At 34.2% G+C, this 24,144-nt stretch overlaps 2 protein-coding genes across 2 annotated transcripts; one reads left to right on the forward strand and one right to left on the reverse strand.

Annotated features, from left to right (window-relative positions):
• Nucleotides 1-6,052: 6,052 nt before the first annotated feature.
• LOC123560007 (uncharacterized) lies at nucleotides 6,053-11,846 on the reverse strand. Its single transcript, XM_053516685.1, has 4 exons — nucleotides 11,836-11,846; nucleotides 7,360-7,538; nucleotides 6,582-6,716; nucleotides 6,053-6,195 (listed from the first exon to the last, which is right to left on the reverse strand). Exons 1-4 carry the CDS (start codon nucleotides 11,844-11,846, stop codon nucleotides 6,053-6,055), a joined length of 468 nt encoding a protein of 155 aa, XP_053372660.1.
• LOC123560008 (TLC domain-containing protein 5-like) lies at nucleotides 10,745-23,673 on the forward strand. The gene is made up of 4 exons (XM_045352218.2): nucleotides 10,745-10,861; nucleotides 20,570-20,798; nucleotides 21,670-21,765; nucleotides 22,518-23,673. The coding sequence occupies exons 2-4, from the start codon at nucleotides 20,576-20,578 to the stop codon at nucleotides 23,105-23,107; spliced, it is 909 nt and encodes a 302-aa protein (XP_045208153.2). The 5' UTR covers nucleotides 10,745-10,861; nucleotides 20,570-20,575; the 3' UTR covers nucleotides 23,108-23,673.
• The last annotated feature ends 471 nt before the right edge of the window (nucleotides 23,674-24,144 follow it).

Consider the following 24,144-nt stretch of genomic DNA (forward strand, 5'->3'; position numbering starts at 1 on the left):
AAATCTTAGCATTTTACATTCTCATTCATCAGTTGTTCACTACAGGCGGGAAACGAATCATGGAACGTGAGAAAGAGAGTTTTCCTTTCAAAAGATGTCCTTATAACTGTAAAATTGGCGACTTCATTGAGAAATGGTTTAAATGCAGAATGTATTACATACGCCAATACGACAACTTTGCTTAAAATACTGATCATGTTAATTTTGAAAGTCGCTTTAAATATACTTTCTACATGATAAAGCTTTTTTTTTTCAAATATTTCTTATTCAAAGTACCAATAAACACGTTTTCCGTTGTAAAACACTGCTTACATGAAGAATATTTGCATATGCAGTTGTGTTTATTGTTCGGAGTTTTCACACTTGAAACACAAACAGAAAGCATCATTATTGTACAATATCATTGATCAATATCATACAACAGATTCAAATATTCTAAAGGTTGTGATTTCAGACGTATGACCCTTGACTCAACCGCCCCTCCAAGGGAGTAAATGTTGTTTTATCTTGTTTTTCTTAATATTATCCCTAACCCTCCCTAAGTACGCACACACGCACGCACGCACATTCCGAGGTCTTACATTTTTACTATTTCGTTTCTTACTTCACCACCCTAGTAACGTCTGACCATAAGATAAGTTGCCATGGGCTTGCCCGGTTAATTACCCGCTCCACGCATACGTTCGCATAATTTGATGGCGGAATTTGGTTTTTACGGGTCAGAGTTAATTTTTCATTATTTTGAAATTTTATACCACAGACGCTATTGGAAATAAATCATAACTTCTACAAGTTCAGTATTCATGATATAAGAGAGGTTTCGTTGAGTTACAGCGAGTGTTAGCCACAACCGCTGCTTTCTTTCTTTCTTTCTTTCTTTTACCCCATCCGCTTAGCTCAGTAGGAGCGCAGATCTATGGATCGCGAGTTCGGTCCCCGGGTAGGGCATGACGATTTGATAGAAGGCACGTGTCCGAAATCATTCGTCCTCCACCTCTGATTTATGTGGTGAAGACAGAAGTTATTTGTTGGGAATACAGAATCCAGGAACACTGGTTAGGTTAGCTGCCCACAGTAACGTAGAAAAACAGAGCTAAAAAAAAATCTTTCTTTTTTTATGTCATGGAATGTTTTCTTTACTCGTATTTCTTATGTTTCTAATATTAGGAAACAGTATTATGTACGGAATATGTTTCTATTATGTGTCTATGAATACAAGGATAACATTTGTACACACATCTCCGGAGAGCTGAAACCTCTTTGCAAAGGATGGTCCTTTTCAGAGCAACAGCCTCCTTACAACAAATATACTGTTTTCCCGCGGTGATTCACTTTATTCGAAATCAGTGCATGTGTCCGACTACTCTCCAAACAATCGAAATATTTCCAAAACGTAAAATTTGTAATAAAGTTAGATAAAATAATGTTTACTCGAACATGATGTTATAATTACATAAAGGCTTTTTAAATTTTAAAAAGTTGTATTAGCACTTTTTTCCGAGTTATGTGTTATGTTAAAATGAATATTTCTCATTTTCACCTACGTTTTACTTTTTTCGTACTGTGTCGAGGTTGGCCAGATTCTGTTTACCCCAGTATTATTTTCTGAAGACTGGTTGTTGTTCGAATCTGTTTCATTAAGAATACACCTATATTAACTAATAAGATATTTATGGCATATATTTATAATGTAGGCCTATATTTGTTTGCCTCAGTTCTATTAGATGCATAGAATTCTTTATGTAACAATCTTTTACGCAAAGATAATACGTCACGGAAATAGCGGCATGTGATGGAATTCTATACTGGTACTTGTTAACATTAAAAGGTTGAGATAATTCAAATAAAGGGTTTTCACTATATTCTGTTGGGTATTTTTTTTTTCAATTTATTTTTATAAATGTTAACAATTTAATGTGCATCGAAACATGAGTTTTCATGTATTATCATTAACTTGCGAGATAAATCATTTCACTTGTAACGTTGAATGAAATCATTAATAGTTGTAAAGGCCTCTTTTGATTAAATTCTGCTTAAATAGGTTAAAGATGAGTTTGTCTTGATCACGAGAATCAGAAAATCTATTTTATTACGCATTTTATATCTGGGGTAATGTAATTCAGCGCAAAGGGTAACGTGGTGTTGATTTTGTCGCATTCTCATATATCAAATATAATATAAACATTAAAACCTGAGTTCTACACAGAAATTATTTCGCTAATGTAACAGAGTTTTAAAGGCTATTTTGATTTAATTTTACTAGGAAAAATAAAATAGTAGAGTTTATCCTTAAAGGAGGAGATACATGAAAAAATACCCAATTGCGCTATCTTGTGATTTGGGGGTAGGGGTAGCGTAACGTAATATTACGCGAAAATGAATTCGGTGACCCCATAATTTTATTCCTTCAATCGACAGAAAATAAAGTTTTCATGATCATGTTAGTTTTTTGTCAAATTCTATCGTTTGGGTTTTACATGAGACAAAATTAACGCAAACTTTTTATTCAAAACTAAACGTCATATTTGTCGCTCTAACGTCACTTTAACGTAAATATCGACTTCAACGTTAAAATGATCTCCACAAATTATACACCATTTCAAAGACATTTTTAAATGAAATTATGATGAGAAACAAGTAAATCGATACTTGTTGACTGAACAGAACGATTTAAGAAAACAGTCTGACGGACATGAAATCATGGTTCATCAAAAATGGACGTCAATGGTCGTGTTTGAAGGTTTGTAGAGAAAAAAGTTACAGAAATATCAAAAAAGTAAAATACGCATTCTATGAGGAATATGCTGAATTTTATATTAAACAAAATTTCGAAACGGAACCCAAGAACTTCAAATTAGGCGCATTCCACCTTAACAAGGATTTTTAAGTACATCCTTGACGACATTCATTAAATATTTGCCCGTTTTCAATCGGTTTCTTTTCTAGCGCGCCGCTATGCCGTTTGACGCCATGACGTAATAACTGTGACGTCAGAACAGTGATTTGTTGTATTATAATTCCCTGTTTTCTGCCTTCTTTGTTTAATAAGAAAATGAATCGGATCGTGTTAGAATTTGTAATAACCAAAAATCACCTTCTCTATACAACTGAATTTATATGGAAAAATTAAGATGCTGTATTAAGTCTCCCGTACTTAAACCCATTGCTGTTACATTTCCCGATGCTTCTGGATTTTTCCGATGGGGTTGTACAGATAGACACATCTTAGTATTTGCATACTATAAATAATAAATTATCTGTTATCAGGATATTTTCTAAAACTGTTCCATAGATAAGTTCATGATGTTTTCATGGGGTCTTATCGTAGTGCTGATTACGAGATTTTTTCTTTGATAAGGACTGGGAGTGCATGATTTCAACGATGATTCACAAGAATGATTGTTTAAAAAACACTCTAAAGTATACTTTGATCTCGTAGAAATATACATGACCAATAGTTACAATATTTATCATGCAATAACGGGCAATTTTTATTGCAAATTAAGCTGTCCTCTTCAAACTTTGAAACATTAAATCTTACACAAAACAAACAAGAAATATTTACAAAAATTCTCTTAATACGTTTAGAATACATTGCACACTCGATGACACTGATCCATTGTTACGAACCATTATAGTAAAATTAGTTTTACTATGTGATGACGAAATAGTTTCATGAACGGTCAATATATGCAACAAATCCTTTAAGTGTAAAAACATGTATATGACTACATGTATTTCAATTTCAAAGTTTCGCTAATTATGTAAATACAGTTTTGAGAGATATTCAAATAGCTTACTCTTCCAGACATACTTATGTTTCATCATAAGTGAGAAAAAAAATCGTTTCCGTTTTGTTGTTGTTTTTTTTTCAGAATATGTATAAGCGCATTTAAATACATGAATTATTTTTGTAAAATTCATTGCCGTTTATCCCTAAGTATAGCATATTCCTGACTGAATTGATGAAATTAGCAAGATCGGTATCTGAACACTTTTTATTTTTAAATTACACAAATCAATTTGAGTGCAACAGAACGATTTGATCTTGTTTTTGCTTCTGCGCTGCAAACCGAATTCTAAAATTTTCATTATTCGGAGGCTAAAATAAAAAAAGAATGAAACTATACATACACAATGATAATATCACAATATCCGATACGTATTTCAACTTTTCTGGATTTGACAACTTATCAGTGTGTATTCATTTCAACAAGTATATTATTATAATTGATACAAGAATATTTTTGCGAAGAAAAAAAAATACAATTGCGGTGCATCAGTAAAGTGTCCATCTTTAAATAGCATCTTAAATGTAAAAGGTGTAATAGAATATGCGCAAGAGTCTCTGATCATGCATTATCGTCTTGAAAAGGTAATTAAATGCTAAAACAATTGCTAATTTAAAGTGCGCAATATAGGCGTTAAGGCATAACAAAATGTTACAGTTTTGACATGGCAAAAAATCATGATAGCCAGATATGACATGCGATCTATTTAATTTGCAGGAAAAAATGACTCGATGAAGTAATCAATTGATAATGCGCGGAATGATTTTCATATTAAGCATTTTTTACATTCTTACATTTTACATTTAATTTTCATTAAATTTAAATACAATTCTATACGCAATTTTCAAAATGTATAATTTGCCAAATCTTACCTCAGTCACAAAATGTCTTTTGTTTCACGAAAATTCGCAGAATAAACACAATTTCTTTAATGTCTACAAATGAAAATTTATCGCTATTTAAGCTTCGAGTTAGTAAATCACCACGCATTAAACTGACAGCTTTCGGCGTAATTTCGGACGCAAATTCGGTTACAGTGCAGTTCAACGTACTGTACCATTTCAAAACGAGCTTCGTAATGAATAGATATTTCGGTAGACACAATGGTGTTATGTAAGAAATGAAGATAACGAATGTATTTGATAATTCTTGCATCACTATAAGTACGCATACTGGCCATTTATGCTTTCTAAAATGGCAGCTGGTCCATAAAAGAATGCATATTAACAGAATGGCATAACAAACCGGTAATCACAGACCCTCCGAAATAGTCTTGCGTGTAAGGAGTTCGGGACATTTTAAAAACGAAATGATAATCATGGCGATTTTGCGGAGACCTAAATGCATAAAAACCAATATTATAATTATGTTTTCCAATAATATATTAGTAAACATCAGCATCCGGTGATTGCTTCTCATGTAATAACAGGAACACCAAAACCATGATGCGCAGCTGTACGAAAAATGCTTTTCAAAGGATATTTCCTTAATTTGGCTAACATTTTACACTTTAATGAATGAAACTGCTTCAGACGGATGAGTCATTCATTTCTAAAAACACACAAAGGTAATTCAGGTACAATTTTTACTACGAGGAAATCATCGCCGAGCAGACGACTATCTATTAAAATGAACGTCCAACGGTTATCTCATACTGAACCCCTTTATAGATTATAACAAAAAGATTTTAGAATAGAAATCGAACTTTAAATCTGTTGATGTTTTTGTTTTCAATTTGCAGGAGACCCATTATTGATGAAAATAAACTGATAAAAGATTTCATGACCTGCTATGAATGAACGATTTCAGCTGATCAAATATTTTATATTTACACAGCTCACAGCAAAAAACATTAGTTAACTTATATTTCATTTATCTGCATCACGTCATTTGATTTATATTGAAATGCCGTCAATCGGCCCTGTCTGTGATCCGGCTGACGTGCAATATGGTCCGTTTATAAAATACAACCTGAACTTAGTCGGACACCTATAAAGATTTATCAGCCAGTATTAAAAACTTTGCACGTACACAGCGACAGTTTTGTAGCTGTCAAAGTTGCAAACTCGATTCCATATAGGTGTGTGCTATTTGCTCTGTACCGACGCTTTTGATGAAACTTATTACTAAATTAGTTTTAGATCTGACCAACTTCTAACAATCAAGAAACGCATGTGTACAATGTAATATCATATGTGACGCACATTTGCGGGATGATCTCCCGAGTCTCATACATTATGACTGAGTGTATCATTCTTTTATCATCCTGGCTTAAAAGTATTACTTGTTCCTAGATAATGCATTTTGCTTTGTTCGTCACTGCTAACATAAATAAGGTCACCTTGCGATTTGATTGCCTCAGCATAATTCTGATTACAGACAAACCTTCTGGATATAAACCGACCTGATGTAAAAGGCAAACAAGATTATTACATATATAATATTGATCGATTTCATCGAATTTCTTACACTTTTTTTTTAATTTGATTGTCCTAGTTAACGTTCTTTTATCAAGAACTTTATAATGGCATGGCAAGGCTGTTTGAAACGCTTCAGTTCAAGACTTCGGTGAAACTTTAGTTGAAACTTGTTTGATTACTTTTGTTTTGTTTCTTCGTTAATGGTCTGCTTGAGCCATCAGAACTGGACCAAGAGCATGTTAAGAATCTAGGTCAATTATGTTCCTATTTTTAAAGGGTCCTAATTACTGCAGTAAGTATTCTCTTTTTTAATAAACGATGTTAATAAAGTAATAAAGGTAGTACATCAAGTATATGTTAGTTGCCTTACCTATAGCCGAAGCGAGAACGGCCTCTGCATGGTCAGCGTCAGAATCATTTCTTGGCGGTATGGAGGGTACCGGTGGGAATCGTTTCTCTAACAGTTGCTTCAGGTACGAGTGTTCTGGCAGGGCCTTCAGTTCAGCTACGTACAGAACAATGAATTATTATAAACGTTACCATAAATATTAATAAATAATCAAAACTGCATAGGACAGATCCTGTAAACAAGGCAAGTAACTGGAAGCATTACTGGAACGTCATACTTGCGTGACGTCGGATTACTCTATGTTCGTTAACGTTGATATTTTATATGATCAAAAGAGTTTTGAAACGATTGAGTACTCATTATTTTGTCTTGCTCTTATGCAAATAGAGGTTTAGTTATTATCATAACGTCATTGCCATTTAGTAAATGTGTAATAAAATGATTTCGTACTGGCGTTGTTATTTGTCTGAAGATGGGCGTATTGGACAAAGACCCAGGACAATGAACCAGTAAAATTGCCAGGGTACAAATAATAAACGCAATGTGAAATAATTTGATTAATGATCATCAAAGTATTCAACCCAGCCCTCCCCCCTCCCCCGCCACACTTTTACCAGTCAAAGGGCTTGATTCACGTATTGGTACTTTTTTTATATCTTGTATTGACCTTGATGTTTTCCATACTGACCCTGATTTTCTCATATTGGCTAAGTTCAGTTTGGCAATAGCCTGATTCTATATTGTGTTTCAAAATTAAAACTAATTCAAATAAAAGTGTAAAAATGGGATTGCTGATTACCTTGTTCTTCAAGCAGTTTCTCTTCCAGATACTTTGCTGCGAATTCTAACAAATTCGTTGGGTTTTCTCTCACAATTACTCGTCCTAGACGCTCCAACAGTAGCTGAAACTTTGCCGGCAACTTCCGTCTCCAGTACTGCCGTTCAGCCGAGGACATATTGTCAGCATCTACACCAAATCTGTAAGAAAAAGGAAATACGTAATACAAATTGAAGTGTGTTTGTTTGTATATTGATGTATTTTTACTCCATCATATCTTTAAAAATTGCCAATATACGACATAGAAAAATAAAAATTTTTAAGCAATTTCATAGGTCAAAGTTCTTTCGGCATTGCAGTTATACCCTAGCAAAATATAAAAAATGTAAACTATTTCAACATTATAAGTATGCAGCATCTATTATGTGCATGCAAAACTACTTTTATTTGTACAAATAACATAGCCGATTACTTCAAAGAAATAAAAAGTAATTAAAATAAGACTAAAATATAGTATTTATATCCTTTCCGCACCTGTAATAAAACGTATTAACGCCTAATGGCCCTTTCACGCTTCCGTAGAATCAACATTTATTTTGAAATTATTTCTGAAATGTTTAAGTCTGCAGCTCTCAAATACGGAAATATCTTACATCCGGCATATACTGACACTTTCAGACAACATCACCTTTTGAACGATTTGACGAAGTTCCAAAAATCTCCATATACTCTTGCTCCGTTACGGACCCCTGTAGGATTTGTGTTTATTCCGAGTTCAAATATTTTTCGTACATGAAAAGTTGACATGTCGTGCTAAAGCCCAGGTATTTTCAAATCGTTACAAAGTGCTGAAAATTAACTCTTCATTAGCAAAAAAAAAGAAAAAAAAAAGAAAGAAGAAGTTCACGCGTATACAAATAGACAGGGCGACCACTGCGCATGACCCCTGGCTATCGACCAATGCACAATTCAAATGCGACTTTCGTTTTCAAGTTTCTCCGTAACGGAGCAAGGGTTGACTCATTGTCACAGGGGGAAAAAATTCAAAATGACTTTTCGACTTTTCTGTGTCATTTTTTTGGTCTCAGAAAACATTATTATTGTAATAAATTTAAGTGTATACATGGCTCATGGACCCATACTGTATTCTAGATACATTACTTCCACCTGTGTCGCCGAGCAGATAAAACGCTTATGTAACTTGGATCTTTAAACATTTCTTTCGCCTGAATTACAAATATTTGTGCAAAGTGTATTCCAGATTCGGAAGTGGAAGGTGCAAAGGACATATTTTAAGTTTCCGAGTTATATAAGTTCAGTTGTGTGAACAATTTATTGTTTCGGAATATTGTGGAAGACGACCATTTTTTTTGCATAAAACCAGAAATTTTTCCGATTCTACGTCTATCCGAAAAAAAAAAACAGCAGCCTATTTCTTCACTAGGGGCATGGCTTCCTTGCAGTTGTTCTTGTGCAACCAATTTAGCCTACTCTAATATATAGAGGGCAGTTTTATTGTTTCGGTCATTTAAAGTTTAATGGTATGCCATTTTCTCGTTATTGTTATTCCAGTACCAGTCAATAATAGAATATTAGTTTCAAAAGTGTTTTTTTTTTCTACAGTTTGATGCTTCATTTAAATGTTCATCATTCTAATTCTATCTTATATTATAATAAGATAATCAGTTTTAATCTATTTTTGTGTGTAATATTATAGAAGGCCACATTGAAATTTAAGATATTTATTATGTTCTAACACTGTTACATATCTTTATGTGTAACCTTCTTTAAATAAAGTTATTATTATTGTTATTATATTCAACATTTTAGCTTAAAAATCCCCAAGAAAAAACGTTATTGCCATTAAATTTGACGTCGTCACGTAATGGCATCATTAGAACTGGCATATGTCGTGATATAAATTGCCCATGAATTTAAGTTTAAGCTAAAACAGTACAAACAGCAAAACCCGTGACAGACCCGTGACAAAAATATATTTTCCGTGATGACATCGTCACGGTCGTCACGGCCGTCACGGGTTTTAGTAGATCTGAAGCGGACGCTCTACCACTATGCTATCGAGGTGATTGAAACGAAACTTGTGACCATTTGTATTAGCTCTCACATACTATGACTTTTTTTGGAGAAAAGTTCTTTTACATAACATTAACAACACGTATAGATTTGCGCTTGCAAACAAAAAAAAATACAGTAAGATATAATTACTACTTCCATTAAGAAGAAAAATATTACCACAGTTGTTTTAAATAAGCAGATTATGTGACAAATTTCTCAGTTTTGCATATATCTTAATGTGAAATTTGCCTTTTATTCCTTTTCAGTTGCATAAAAATTAGAAACGCTTAATAGCTACAGGTGCAAATTTTCCAAAGGCTCAGATCAATAAGAAAGGCGAAATTATGAGAAAGAGGCATATTACAGTGATTTTTTTGCCCTTTTGGGAAAAGGTCCGGTACCGGAAAAATTGGGGAAAATAGCGTGTTTTTTACTTAGATTAGGAATTTTTATAGTTATTAAAATAATAACATTTAATATGCTTCTTCCTTTAATTCCATGTAAATAGCATCAAACAAACTGTTTAAATGGGTAAATCATGGTGAATGTCAATGTAAGTAAGTTTTCCTTCTGCAATCATCAAAATGCAAACTTAATTTGGTCATTTTGGGAATTTTTGGATGATAATTGGGAAAAAAGATTGCATTTTTCAATTGGGAAAAGGTCCTTTTAGGGGTACTTTATAAAGAAGGGAAAAAATCGCTGTATTATGCAAGTGTAGAACCCAATCCAGTGCTTTCATATCGATAGCGTTGTTTTTATTTTCAATACTATTTGTCATGATTTGAAATTTAAGATAGCATTGAGCCTACATGTTGGCTTACCTTTCGGCATATTGTTTATTTCAACCGGTTACATACTAACATAGATCTACATATTTATAGTCATCTGCAAAAATAAACAGGAGTTCTATGATAGAAAGCTGGAGATTGCTGTTGTAGCTAACAAATAAAATGGATGCAAGATCTATCAGCTAAAACTGATTTTACTTGTAGATTCTACTGGATACGGTCCTGTCTACTTCATAGAATTAATTTTTAAAGTGATCCTGTGAATTTCACAACTAAAAATATTACAAATGCTTACCTAAATGTGTATAGTCAAGGTTTTCTTCCTTTTTTCTCAAACAATTTGAAAACTTGTTTACCTTGTTGCGATGTAACAGACCGTGAAGTCTAGGATGTGACGTCATAGTAGAACACTTATTTTCCGATTAAAAAATAAAATGTTAAAATATTGACAACAAATAGTAAAATATTGTCAGTATTTTCAGTATATATGTTACAGATATGAAGTCTGTATGAAAGAGTAGAATTATTACATTTTCATAAAATACTTTAGCTTTATTTACTCCGTGCCTGCAAGCAGGAAGTAAAAACAAATCTAAACATGAGCGGTGTTTATTTGTGTGTTTAGCAGAGATTTTTGATGTCATTTTAAATACCCGGTAATTTTCAACCATTCTTCCGTGAACAAAATTGTTCATCTTTGGTGTTCAATTAAATTTTATGTCTTAATTTTTGGTAGAACTTGATTAACTCGATGCTGTCAAGGACTTGCATAGTGCAAAAGTGTGGGTGGGGTAAAATGATATATAAATTAGATGCTACCTGGGATGAGGAAACGCAGGGATCGAATTTAACTTTTTTTCCCACTAGCAAAAAATTCTTTTGCTAGTGCCATTTTTTTCCACTAGCAAAATGATGGGTTCCACTGGCAATTATTTAAAAGCTGTTCAAGTGTTGAATTTATTAAGTTGTTTTGTTGTTGTTTGGTTTCATATAAAAGTTTACTGTTCGACATGCGGGGGACTTTTGAAAGTACGATACGAACCAAAGTACTCAATGATTCTTTGGACTTTTGGCTGGACGTTGAAGTTTTAAGTTTTTCTAAGGTCACTGCCCCTAGTGTTGCTAGCATTTTCGGTCTCCGCGGGCCTTTTTGCACCAAGAAACGTGTTGTTTTCCTCTCCATTTCCGCAGAACTTTGCAAATTACAGACCAAAATGAAACCATAGACGCTTACTTAGATATCCGATAATTACTTTTGTATAAAGCGACAAGCGTCTACAAGTAGTCACGTGATTATCAGTAAATTAACTGCCCCAAAGGAGTTTTTAAAGAGAAAAGGACAGTTTGAGCGTATTCCCCAATTTTCGAACGTGATCGCGAAAATATTCACTGCCATGATTTTCTACTCGCATTTTTTTATTCTTACTCGAATTTCGCGAGTTAGCGACTGCTAAATTCGATCCCTGAAACCTCATACCTAATACAAGATTTAGCTTAGCAAAAGGTTTTTTCTAGCGCAAATGTAATTTTGTGTCGTTTAAGAAATATGTTAGTGTTTTAGCGTAATTTTTTGTTTAGGCAGTGGTTAGGATTACGGTACCGTAATCCTAGCCTCCGAGTCTAGGATTACCTAAGTTCCATATTTCTAGACAACCCTAATAGGATAGGCTAGGATAACAGAAGTATTTAAGAGGCATCAAATATATTTTAGGACATGTATAAATTAAGTTGTAAACATAGTTACATACTTTTTCCACTTAAAATAGCGATTTTCATGCCTGTCATACTATTTTGTGTTATCGATCCATTATTTTGGGTTAGATAATATATATAATGGTGGCGACTACAGGCCCATTTTTTTACAATTTCCATAAAAAAATATCGTTTTTGTTTTGTTATTTAAATAGTGTTGTAATTTTATTTTTTGTTAGGAGTATGTTATTATTTCATAATAATGATTTTGCATATTTTTCTTTCATTTTCATTGTTTCCCCTCTATTTTTTCTTTTCTCTTTTTTATTTATTTTTTCTTTCTTTCTTTTTTATTGATTTTTTCCTTCTTTTTTGGTGTCTCTCTTTTTTTAAACATTTGACTACAGACTTTTAACAGCTGTTACTCTGTTTCTACACCCGGTAGCGAGTACTGCCATTAATATATCGTTAACCCTAAACGGCGGATCATTAACACGACAGGCATGGAAAAGTCGCTATTTTAAGTGAAAAAAGTAAGTTTACAACATCATTTATGCATGTACTTCCGTATTTCTAGACAACCCTATGAGGATAGGCTAGGATTACGGAAGTATTTAAGAGGCATCAAATATATATTACTTTAATTATGTTCATTTACAAGAATCTTTATTTTACATTGGATAAAGTATATCAAAAAACATTAGCTCATGAGCTGTTCCTCGAAAATTTGACCGCAATATTACAAACTTCTGGATTCTGTGCAGAAGTAGCCCTTCCTGGATGTTTTCATCATAACATGCTTATCACACACATGTTGTATTTTGGTGGGAAAATCATCTACCCAGTGTAGGACTGGAACCTACGACCCCCTGCTTGCAAGTCAGGTGCTCTACCAACTGAGCTAACCGGGCTCCTGGTTAACCAGAGGCCTCGAAATACTACACTAGTCCTCACTTTAATTTTGAAGGCTTAAACCTTATCGTTGAATCATAGAGCCAGGCATCAACTGTTTAGCTTCCAACAGAGTATAGCCTCAGCAAATACGGCCTGCTCTATATAACCGGCCACGTAGCCTTCCTTTTAAGTGGCATTGCAGAGCGGGGCATCAGTTGTTCAGTTTCCAACAGAATATAGCCCCTGCAAACCGCATGCTCTACAATGTACATAAACTGGCCACTGTAGCCCGCACTTTCCAATTTTCCTCGTTGCCAATGTTGTATTTTGGTGAGAAAACCATCTGCCCAGTGTAAGACTCGAACCTACAACCCCCTGCTTGGAAGTCAGGTGCTCTACCAACTGAGTTATAAACCGGGCTCTTGGTTAACCAGAGGCCTCAAATCACTACACACATGATGAGCACCTGCATAATATAATTTACTAAGCGATCCAAATTCAAAACAAAGTTACATATTATTTCTTTTAAACCTTGCAGGATGATTTAGAAACTAATTTTACACCCCCTTGGTGAGTCCTGGTCCCCTAGTGACCTTGACCTTGAAGAAATTAGCATTTTTTAGGTTTTTTTAGCCTTTGAAAATTCAAAAAACTGACCATTTCTCAAAAACTTTTCAGTATATTGCTTTTAAACCTTGTAGGGATACTATAGGATGGTTCAGAAACTCATTTTACATACATAGTGAGTCCTGACCCCCTAGTGACCTTGACCTGGAAGAAATTAGCATTTTTTAGAATTTTTTATAAGGCGTTAGAAAATTCACAAAAATGACAATTTCTCAAGAACTGTTACATATATTGCTTTGAAACCTTGTAGGATAGTTCAGAAACTAGTTTTATGCCCCCCATGGTGAGGTTTGGTCCCCTTGTGAACTTGACCTTGAAGAAATCAGCCTTTGAATTCAAAAAATTACAATTTAAAAAAAAATTTTTTTACAGATATAGCTCTGAAACTTTAGATGATGGTTTTAAAACTCATTTTGCACCTATTTCATGAGTCAAAGCTCCTGTGGGTGAGGCACTCTCAGGCAGTGGCCTTGTTGAATATATATTCGGCTATATTCCCAATGCCAAAAAGTATGTATTTTTCACAGAATGAGTGCAAAAATTCCCAATCTACATTCTGAAAAAATTTCATCAAAATTGCACAAACACTGATTTAATATGGACAATTTTGTAATGGAAGTACATGTATGTTAAAGAGTTTGAACAATGTAGAACTAGTGTATGAGTAAAGTGCTTAAACACATCCTTACTTTATCTTATGGGACTAAATATTTCCCAATTTGGAAGATTTATGCGTCAAAATTCCCAATTTTGGGGGGTATAGGCTATGTTCCCAAATTAGTAAGAAAAAGCACTGACAGGTGACCATCGATGATGATGACATTAAAATTTGTATTAGCAAAACACAAAAGATACATTCAAAGTAGGTTAGCGGAGCAAACAATGAATACATATTGTTATATTGTTGCAGAACTTTTGTAAAATTGCGAAGCAAAGTATAACAGCTACCATTTGGGAAATTTTAAGTTCTGTTTCTTTGTTGTTTTTTTTTTTTAGCTTGACTATACGAAGTATATGGAGAGCTATCCTACTCACACCGGTGTCGGATATTCCGCCCGCTTAGCTCAGTAGGTAGAGCGTTGGTCTACGGATTGTGAGGTTGTCTCCGTGACTATTTGATAAAAGACATTGTGAAATCATTCGTCCTCCACCTCGCATAATTCATGTGAGGAAGTTAGCCGTTACTTGTGATAACAGGCTGGTACAGAATCCAGGAAAATTGGTTAGGTTAACTGCCTGCCGTTACATGACTGAAATACTGTTGAAAAACAGCGTTAAACCCAAAACAAACAAACAAACACCCCGGCGTTGGCGTCTTTCCGCGTCCCCGCCTTGGTTAAAGTTTTTTTACACTCTCTTTTTCTCCTTATCTCTGTAATTACTGGATGGATTTGCTTTAAACTTAAAATAATTATTTCTCATCATCACCCACATCATATGGCACAAGGGCCACAACTCTCACACCAATATTTCATGAATTATCCCCCTTTTTACTTAGAATTCCAGGTTAAAGTTTTGATGCACTTTCACTCTATCTCAGTTATTCTTAAATGGATTTGATTCAAACTGAAAGTAGTTGTTCCACATCATATGCCACAAGGCCCATAACTCTTGTAACAATATTTAATGAATTATCCCCCTTTTACTTAGAATTTCAGGTTAAAGTTTTGATGCTTTTTCACTATATCTCAGTTGTTACTAAATGGATTTGTTTGAAACTTAAAATAGTTGTTCAACATCATCACTCACATCATATGACACAAGGGCCATAACTCTTGCACCAGAATTTCATGAATTATCCCCCCTTTTTACTTAGAATTTCACGTAAAAAATTTAATACACTTTCACTCTATCTCAGTTATTACTAAATGGATTTGATTCAAACTTAATTAAAACAGTTGTTCCACCTTATCACCCACATCATATGACACAAGGTGCATAACTCTGGCACCAATTTTTCATGAATTATGCCCCTTTTACTTAGAATTTAAGGTAAATTTTGATGTATTTTCACTACCATATATCTCAGTTATTACATAATGGATTTGATTCAAACTTGAAGTAGTTGTTCCACATCATCACCCACATCATATGACACAAGGTGCATAACTCTTGCACCAGTTATGCCCCCTTTTTGCTTAGAATTATACTTACATAGTGTTTTGATACACTTTATCTTTACCTCTCTTATTACTTAATATTTTTGACACGGGCTCAAGCTATTGTGCAATATCTTCATCCACCATTGGAGTCATTAACACACTCCAGTGACAGCTCCAGTTTCCTCAGATGTGCCAAGTTTCACTGTCTAGCAACGAAATAGTCAAGCGTGCTGTCTCCTGTGACAGCTCTTTTTTCTTTATCTTTTAAAAGTATTTTTTTGCATTGGAAGGGCCTCCATTAACTGGAGGTAACTTTATACTAGGAAAAAAAGTCCTGGGAATATACAGTAGATCTAAACATTTTCCAATCCATGCTCATTTCCGAGATTTTTTAAATTACAGTCGTGGATTGATTTTGGCAAATTCCAATGAAAAATTGCCACAAGCAAGCAGACATTGTTGGTGAAAAATAACTCTAGTCATAGAAAATAAGTTAAAAATTGCTGTTTTATAAATAAGTAACTTTTATTTTTAGCTCACCTGTCACAAAGTGACAAGGTGAGCTTTTGTGATCGTGCGGCGTCCGTCGTCGTCCATGCGTCCGTAAACTTTTGCTTGTGACCACTCTAGAGGTCACATTTTTTGTGGGATCTTTATGAAAGTTGGTCAGAATGTTCATCTTGATGATATCGAAGTTCGAAACTGGGTCACGTGCCGTCAAAAACTAGGTCAGTAGGTCTAAAAATAGAAAAACCTTGTGACCTCTCTAGAGGCCATGTATTTCACAAGATCTTCATGAAAATTGGTCAGAGCGTTCACCTTGATGATGTCTAGGTCAAGTTCGAAACTGGGTCACGTGCCTTCAAAAACTAGGTCAGTAGATCTAAAAATAGAAAAACCTTGTGACCTCTCTACAGGCCATATATTACACAAGATCTTCATGAAAATTGGTCAGAATGTTCACCTTGATGATATCTAGGTCAAGTTCGAAAGTGGGTCAGGTGCCATCAAAAACTAGGTCAGTAGCTCAAATAATAGAAAAACCTTGTGACCTCTCTAGAGGCCATATTTTTCATGGGATCTGTATGAAAATTGGTCTGAATGTTCATCTTGATGATATCTAGGTCAGGTTCGAAAGTGGGTCATGTGCCATCAAAAACTAGGTCAGTAGGTCAAATAATAGAAAAACCTTGTGACCTCTCTAAAGGCAATATTTTTCATGGGATCTGTATGAAAGTTGGTCTGAATGTTCATCTTGATGATATCTAGTCCAAATTCGAAACAGGGTCATGTGCGGTCAAAAACTAGGTCAGTAGGTCTAAAAATAGGAAAACCTTGTGACTTCTCTAGAGGCCATACTTGTGAATGGATCTCCATAAAAATTGGTCAGAATGTTCATCTTGATGATATCTAGGTCAAGTTCAAAAGTGGGTCACGTGCCGTCAAAAAGTAGGTCAGTAGGTCAAATAATGAAAAAACGTTGTGACCTCTCTAGAGGCCATATTTTTCATGGGATCTGTATGAAAGTTGGTCTGAATGTTTATCTTGATGATATCTAGGTCAAGTTTGAAACTGGGTCAACTGCGATCAAAAACTAGGTCAGTAGGTCTTAAAATAGAAAAACCTTGTGACCTCTCTAGAGGCCATACCCTTGAATGGATCTTCATGAAAATTGGTCAGAATGTTCACCTTGATGATATCTAGGTCAAGTTTGAAACTGGGTCATGTGCCTTCAAAAACTAGGTCAGTAGGTCAAATAATAAAAAAACCTTGTGACCTCTCTAGAGGCCATACTTTTCATGGGATCTGTATGAAAGTTGGTCTGAGTGTTCATCTTGAAGATTTCTAGGTCAGTTTTGAAACTGGGTCAACTGCGGTCAAAAACTAGGTCAGTAGGTCTAAAATTAGAAAAACTTTTGACCTCTCTAGAGGCCATATTTTTCAATGGATCTTCATGAAAATTGATCTGAATGTTCACCTTGATGATATCTAGGTCAGTTTCGAAACTGGGTCACGTGCGGTCAAAAACTAGGCCAGTAGATATAAAAATAGAAAAACCTTGTGACCTCTCTAGAGGCCATATTTTTCATGAGATCTTCATGAAAATTAGTGAGAATGTTCACCTTGATGATATCTAGGTAAAGTTCAAAACAGGGTCACGTACCTTCGAAAACTAGGTCAATAGGTCAAGTAATAGAAAAACCTTGTGACCTCTAGAGACCATATTTTTCAATGGATCTTCATGAAAATTGGTCAGAATTTTTATCTTGATAATATCTAGGTCAAGTTCAAAACTGGGTCACATGAGCTCAAAAACTAGGTCACTATGTCAAATAATAGAAAAAACGACGTCATACTCAAAACTGGGTCATGTGGGAACAGGTGAGCAATTCAGGACCATCATGGTCCTCTTGTTAAAAAAAGTTGCACCTGTTGCCTTGTATATAAAATCTCCCTGGTAATGTAGAATTTTTCCATCTGATAAAGATTGATGGTTCATCATCATTATCAACTCACTCAGAAGAGTATTTAAGTGATGTGCCCATTTGCACACCCATTCCTCAACCATTGAAGTCATATGACCTAAATAATTGTGTAGAGTGACATTGACAAGTAGCCCAACAAAATAAACAAATACATTATTGATTTAAAGACACAGTATTCTTTTGTATTTCCATACATGCTTTTTGCATGAAGAAAATTAGAAATAACAAGTATCTAGTTACAAATTGACAGTGACATAATAAGGCCAAGATAATGTGTTTATTGTGAGCTCAACTTCTCGAAGAAAATGTAGAGCTATTGCACTCGCCGTCGGCATTGGTTAAAGTTTTTGATAAAGTCAAATATCTCTGTTACTATCAAAGCTATCGACTTGAAACTTAAAATACTTATTTACTATCAAAGTCTACACCAGGAGAAACAATCCCCATAACTCTGATTTGAATTTTGACAGAATTATGCCCCTTTTTATCTTAGAATTTTTGGTTAAAGTTTTTGATAAAGTCAAATATCTCTGTTACTATCAAAGCTATTGACTTGAAACTTAAAATACTTATTTACTATCAAAGTCTATACCAGGAGAAACAATCTCCATAACTCTGATTTGATTTTGACAGAATTATGCCCCTTTTTAACTTAGAAATTTTGTTAAAATTTTTGGTAAAGTCAGATATCTCTGTTACTATTAAAGCTTTTGACTTGAAACTCAAAACAGTTATTTACTATCAAAATCTACGCCAGGAGACACAATTCCTATAACTCTCGTTTGAATTTTGACAGAATTATGCCCCTTTTTAACTTAGAATTTTTAGTTAAAGTTTTTGATAAAGTCAAATATCTCTGTTACTATCAAAGCTTTTGACTTGAAACTTAAAATACTTATTTACCATCAAAGTCTACACCAGGAGAAACAATCCCAATAACTCTGATTTGAATTTTGACAGAATAATGCCCCTTTTAACTTGGATTTTTTTGTTAAATTTTTTGATAAAGTCAAATATCTCTGTTACTATTAAAGCTTTTGACTTGAAACTCAAAATGGTTATTTACTATCAAAGTCTACACACAGAGATACAGTTCTCATAACTATAATTTGAATTTTAACAGAGGTATGCCCCTTTTTAACTTGAATTTTTTTTTACTGGCAAAGCTCAAATTCAGAGTCAAGCACTGAGAAAAGTCGAGCGCGCTGTCCTATGGACAGCTCTTGTCTAAATATACTATCAAATCAATGTAGTACACTGTAGTATGCACAGTACTTGATGTATTAAGGTGAGTTTCGACCACACTTAGTTTCTACAGTGCAAGATAGTTATTATTCTATGTTTATAAAACTTTACTGAAAGTTAATATTCTATGTTTATAAAACTATACTGAAAAGAGAACAACTGGATAAGTTTGAAGTTCTGAAAACACATTAATTCAGGGATGGCCTAAACTGTCCACCTGTCATCTTGTAGAATAGCTGTATTATACCAGTATTATCAGCATGATTCGCACGAAGTTCATGTTGGAGGAAAAAGTAGGTCACTAGGTCGTGGTGGGTCTTTAAAAAGAAAAGGGAAAAATCTTGTGTTGATTGAGCATATAGTATTCCTTTAACCTAGTTTCACTTTTACATCATATTAATCTATAGTAATCTGGTAATCTGACTTTCACTTTGATCCTGTACTGATACTGTTATCATTTGTTTGACAATTAACATTATGTCAGGTTTGTTTATATTTAAGTGCAGAAATCAAACTTGTGCACTCTTTTAGAGAAGGTAAATGTTTGCAAATATCTTACTTTAGCATTTGTTTTACACAAAAAAAGGGTGACAGAGTACTAAGTACAAAATGAATCATTAGTTGACATTTCAGCTGATAGTAACATTTGTTTTCGTTAATCAAGAATGTGTGTGCAGTATATTTATAGTGTTGATACCATTTTAGCATGGTAATTTGGATTAGTTTTTGTTAAAGTCATTGATTAGTAATCCTGAATGACACAGGTCTGAATGTCGTTTTCTTCTTGAGTACTTGAACACAACTCATCACATACCAAGGGTTAATTGGAAATGAATTTTGTCAAAATGTTACAGGGAAAGTTGAAATTGATAAACCTAACTCAAGCTTTTTGGGTGGTCTTAAATTATTTTTTTCTGATTTAGTCAGTGAAATACTTTAGCTTAAATGTTATAGTTATTGTAAAATCATTTAATCTTTAGCCTGCTGGCGGCAAGTGATTAGGACAGATGCCTTTGCGACCAATGCACATCCATGCAGGCTGATATGGTCTTCACTGTTCGCTTATTCAGTCAGTAAATTTTCACTGAACACCCCTTCGAATAATAAATGGTATTGCCAAAATTGAAAGATGGACCAGTCCATTTTAGAAATTTAGCAGGGTAAGGGTTAATTTCATGGGAATACAATTTCATGGTTTTGCTAAAAATGGCTATTTCGTTTGGATAAAAATTTATTGGTTCTGATAGAAACAGATTTACTTGTATTATTAAAAATACATTAAAAGTTTAACCTTAAAATATTTCTTTTTTTATTCCAGGCAGAGATGTCGTCAACAGATTTGGTTTTGATTGACAGGTCAGACCTCACTTACCTGCTCATATCCTGTTTCACCTGGTCCACACTGTACTTCATACTCTGTATTCTCAATCCAAAACGCAGCTATGAGTGGCACATACGGACGGTCACTCTGATACATGCAACATTAGTTACAATATTAGGTGCATACGGTGCTATAGTTCTGGGACCATGGCCATTTACTCATGCAGGTAGGTTAAAGATTTCTTTGAGGGAATTATTTCATAAGAATTGTAAATCTGTTAACAAAAAATTATTATTGCTGATGACTTCTTTCAGCAGTGCACACTTCAGAATTTAATAGGTTCATCAGGCCTAAATACTATTCCCTATACATTCTGTATAAAATGGACCTGTTGTATAGCTGGCATACAAAGCTAGACCCATTTCAGAGTACAAGATGTTACTTCATTTTGATCCTAAAACACATAAAATGAAGGGAAAATTAGGAATCGTTTATCTTCTAAGGGATATTTTTCCTGTCACATTTCCTAACTTCAAAATCATATCAGTCTTTCTGCTATGACCTGATACTGCTACTCCTATTAAAAAGTGAGTTTAACTTCACCAGACAACCTTCTCACAATAATTCTACAAAAAAAAGTGTTCAGCTAGCTGACTGGCATTATATGGCTCCAGCACTAGTTCCTTTAGTATAGTTTGGCCTGTGATATTCAATTTCTTAGAATTGCAATATTTTTTTGGAGTGGATAATCATGGAAAAGGACTAAATCTTTTTGTGCTTGAGTGAATAGTCACTGAGTGGGACTAGCCCTTACTGTAATGGAGTGGCTTGAGTCATACAGCAGGACTAGTCGTACTGTACTGGAGTGGATAGTCACTGAGTGGGACTAGCCCTTACTGTAGTGGAGTGGCTTGAGTCACACAGCAGGACTAGTCGTACTGTACCTGAGTGGATAGTAAAGGAGAGGGACTATATTTTACTGTAAAATGGCTTTATCTGCTAGTAATTATCTGTTTTGATTTGACAGAGTTGTGGTACGGTAGTTCATATACGGAAAACCTTTTGTAAATAATGTCTCTTGTTTAACTGTATTTCAGGTGGCTACAGCACTCCATATCAACATTTTGTGATCACCATATCACTTGCTTACTTCTTACTTGATCTCTCATGGTGTCTGTACTTCAGGACAGAAGGTATACATAAATTTGTTATAAATCTTACTGCCTGATTTGCACCTGTTAAAATAAACTTCATGGCTGTGTTTAATTGTAAAATGTTGGCCTGCTGACTTACAGATTGCAGGGCCATGTGTTCGGTCCCCAGTCAAGGCATATGATTTTCATAATGATTTGATAAAAGTATGTCTGAAATCACTAGACCTCCACCTTCATGTTGAAAAGTTTGCAGTTACTTGCAGATGAGAGGTTAGTACTGGTACATAGTGTTGGTTAACTACCTGCCATTACATGACTGAAATACTGTTAAAAATGGCGCTTAACCCAAAACACAAACCAGCTTAGATTTCAGCTGATCTACCGTCAATAATTTTACACTGTGTGCTGGTTTATGATAAGCTTTAGGAATCAATGATACATGATTATAGTTTTTGTCATCCATGAAAAACAGTGAAGAATTTTAATACATTATTAATCCTACATCATTTTTAATCAGACTCAAACACAAAGAAAACTCTTAAAAGTTGGTTTCTTTTTGCATGTCATATAGGAAAAATGCATAATAGTCATTAATTTATTATATAAGACAATAAAAGAAATTTGAACCTATGAATAAAGCTTTTCTATCTTTAGCATTACTAATCCAATACCATTAAATGTTATAGAACGTTTGAAAGACACCAAGTATTTTTGAAAGATGTTGATTTGCCAATATTTATTGTTTCATTTGTGCACAGAATAGCAATTACAATATTATATTGTGTTTTCAGGCCCAGTAATGTTGGTCCATCACACAATGAGTATTGCAGGACTCGGTGTATGTTTCGTGTTGAAGTACTACGGAATAGAGATGATAACTACTTTATTTGGGTCAGAGATCACCAATCCATTGTTGCAGTCACGTTGGTTTCTCAGGGAAACAAGTAACTATGATACTCTACTTGGTGACGTTGTAGATATAGCTTTCATGGGCTTGTTCGGATTTTTTCGGATAATCCTCGGAACTATACTGTTGTATTCATACTTCGGACAAGAGGGTACAGATTGGCTGGGTAAACTGGCCGGTTGTCTTATTTATAGTATGGGGTGGGTATTCTGGGTAAGTATAGTGCAGTACGGAATTAAGAAGTACAAAAGGAAGTATGGTAAATCAAAATCTAGGTCAAAAGTGACTAATAATAATATAGATTTGAATGGTAAGGAAAACAGCAAGCTCAAATCAAATGTTGGTGTTGAACCTTTGAATGGACATGTTTTGAGAAAAGAGAATGGTTCAGTTTTGAATGGGGATTTACACAGAAGACATGTAAACGGAGACATTAAAGGAGCAGAGAGTGTGACACAGAATGGTTCAAGTTGAAAGTTGAACGGCTAGCTCTGACAGTGTTCACTGTGATCATGTAACTCTTGTGCACTTTGAATTTGTATGTTTTATCTCATATGTTTGATATTATATTTATAATTTGATAAATGTAGCTAGATATTTCTTAATATAACAGCATGCATTCCATTTACTTGGCTTCAGCCAGTGTCTTTGCTTAAAAAACAGTTTGGAAACCAGTCTCAGAAGGACAGCATCTAATTGGCTGTTTCAGAAAACAGTTTTGAAATTGACCAATGACAATGTTGCATTTTGAGACTGGTCCACAAATTCAGTTCTGTAACTCTGGAATGGAATGATACCTGTTCTGTTATTCATCCCACCTGCATGATAGTTTTGTATTTTAATTGGAACATGACAATGTTAATATAAGACAATCATGATAGCCATTTAGTATATCTTAAGTTATTACAATGATTGTTGGATAATTGAAAGATTTTATTTTAACCAGTTCATGAAGGCATGTAATATAATTTCCTTAAATTTTTTATTTATTTAAAGGCGATCGCTACAGTTCCTGTATATGAGATGGGCAAAAAAGTGACTTTTTCCACATGATTTAGGGAGAAATCGAGGAATTTAAGGAGAAGATTCGGCATAGTGTTTAGTTTTGCTATATATCCACTTTCTATGGGTCTAGTGATAATTTAAGGAAATTGAATATTGCATTATTATTATCATGAATTTCAAAATAAAGCAAAAAATCAGCTATGGAAAAAGTCGCCTTTAAATTTTTATCCGAAATTTACACGTCCGAAACTCGTAAATTTATCACGTGCACGATCGAAACGCCGTGAAAATTTTCATAAATGTTTCGATTCTCATGTTTAATAATACCCGATCCTTGCATCAACTTGTTCAGATTTATACATTTAATTGATTTATTAATCTTTTCGAAAATAATACCAAACTTGTAGATATTGGCGATCTTTTTACAATATTTTGTATGCCAGTTCAGATGTTCGCGGAATCATTTTTTATCCACAGCGCCTGGGCAATTCATTTACAGAAATTGG

Source organism: Mercenaria mercenaria, chromosome 10 (genome assembly GCF_021730395.1).
Source record: "Mercenaria mercenaria strain notata chromosome 10, MADL_Memer_1, whole genome shotgun sequence".
Taxonomy (NCBI): Eukaryota; Metazoa; Mollusca; class Bivalvia; order Venerida; family Veneridae; genus Mercenaria; species Mercenaria mercenaria.

Excerpts from the sequence above, each read along its gene's own strand:
- LOC123560007 (XM_053516685.1), bottom strand. Across the intron at positions 6,717-7,359 it reads GAAACTGCTTGAAGAACAAG|CTGAACTGAAGGCCCTGCCA; the intron begins GTAATCAGCAAT and ends TTCTGTACGTAG. Across the intron at positions 6,196-6,581 it reads CGTTCTCGCTTCGGCTATAG|GTCGGTTTATATCCAGAAGG; the intron begins GTAAGGCAACTA and ends CTTTTACATCAG.
- LOC123560008 (XM_045352218.2), top strand. The coding sequence starts at position 20,576 with ATGTCGTCAACAGATTTGGTTTTGATTGACAGGTCAGACCTCACTTAC. Across the intron at positions 20,799-21,669 it reads ATGGCCATTTACTCATGCAG|GTGGCTACAGCACTCCATAT; the intron begins GTAGGTTAAAGA and ends ACTGTATTTCAG. Across the intron at positions 21,766-22,517 it reads TCTGTACTTCAGGACAGAAG|GCCCAGTAATGTTGGTCCAT; the intron begins GTATACATAAAT and ends TTGTGTTTTCAG.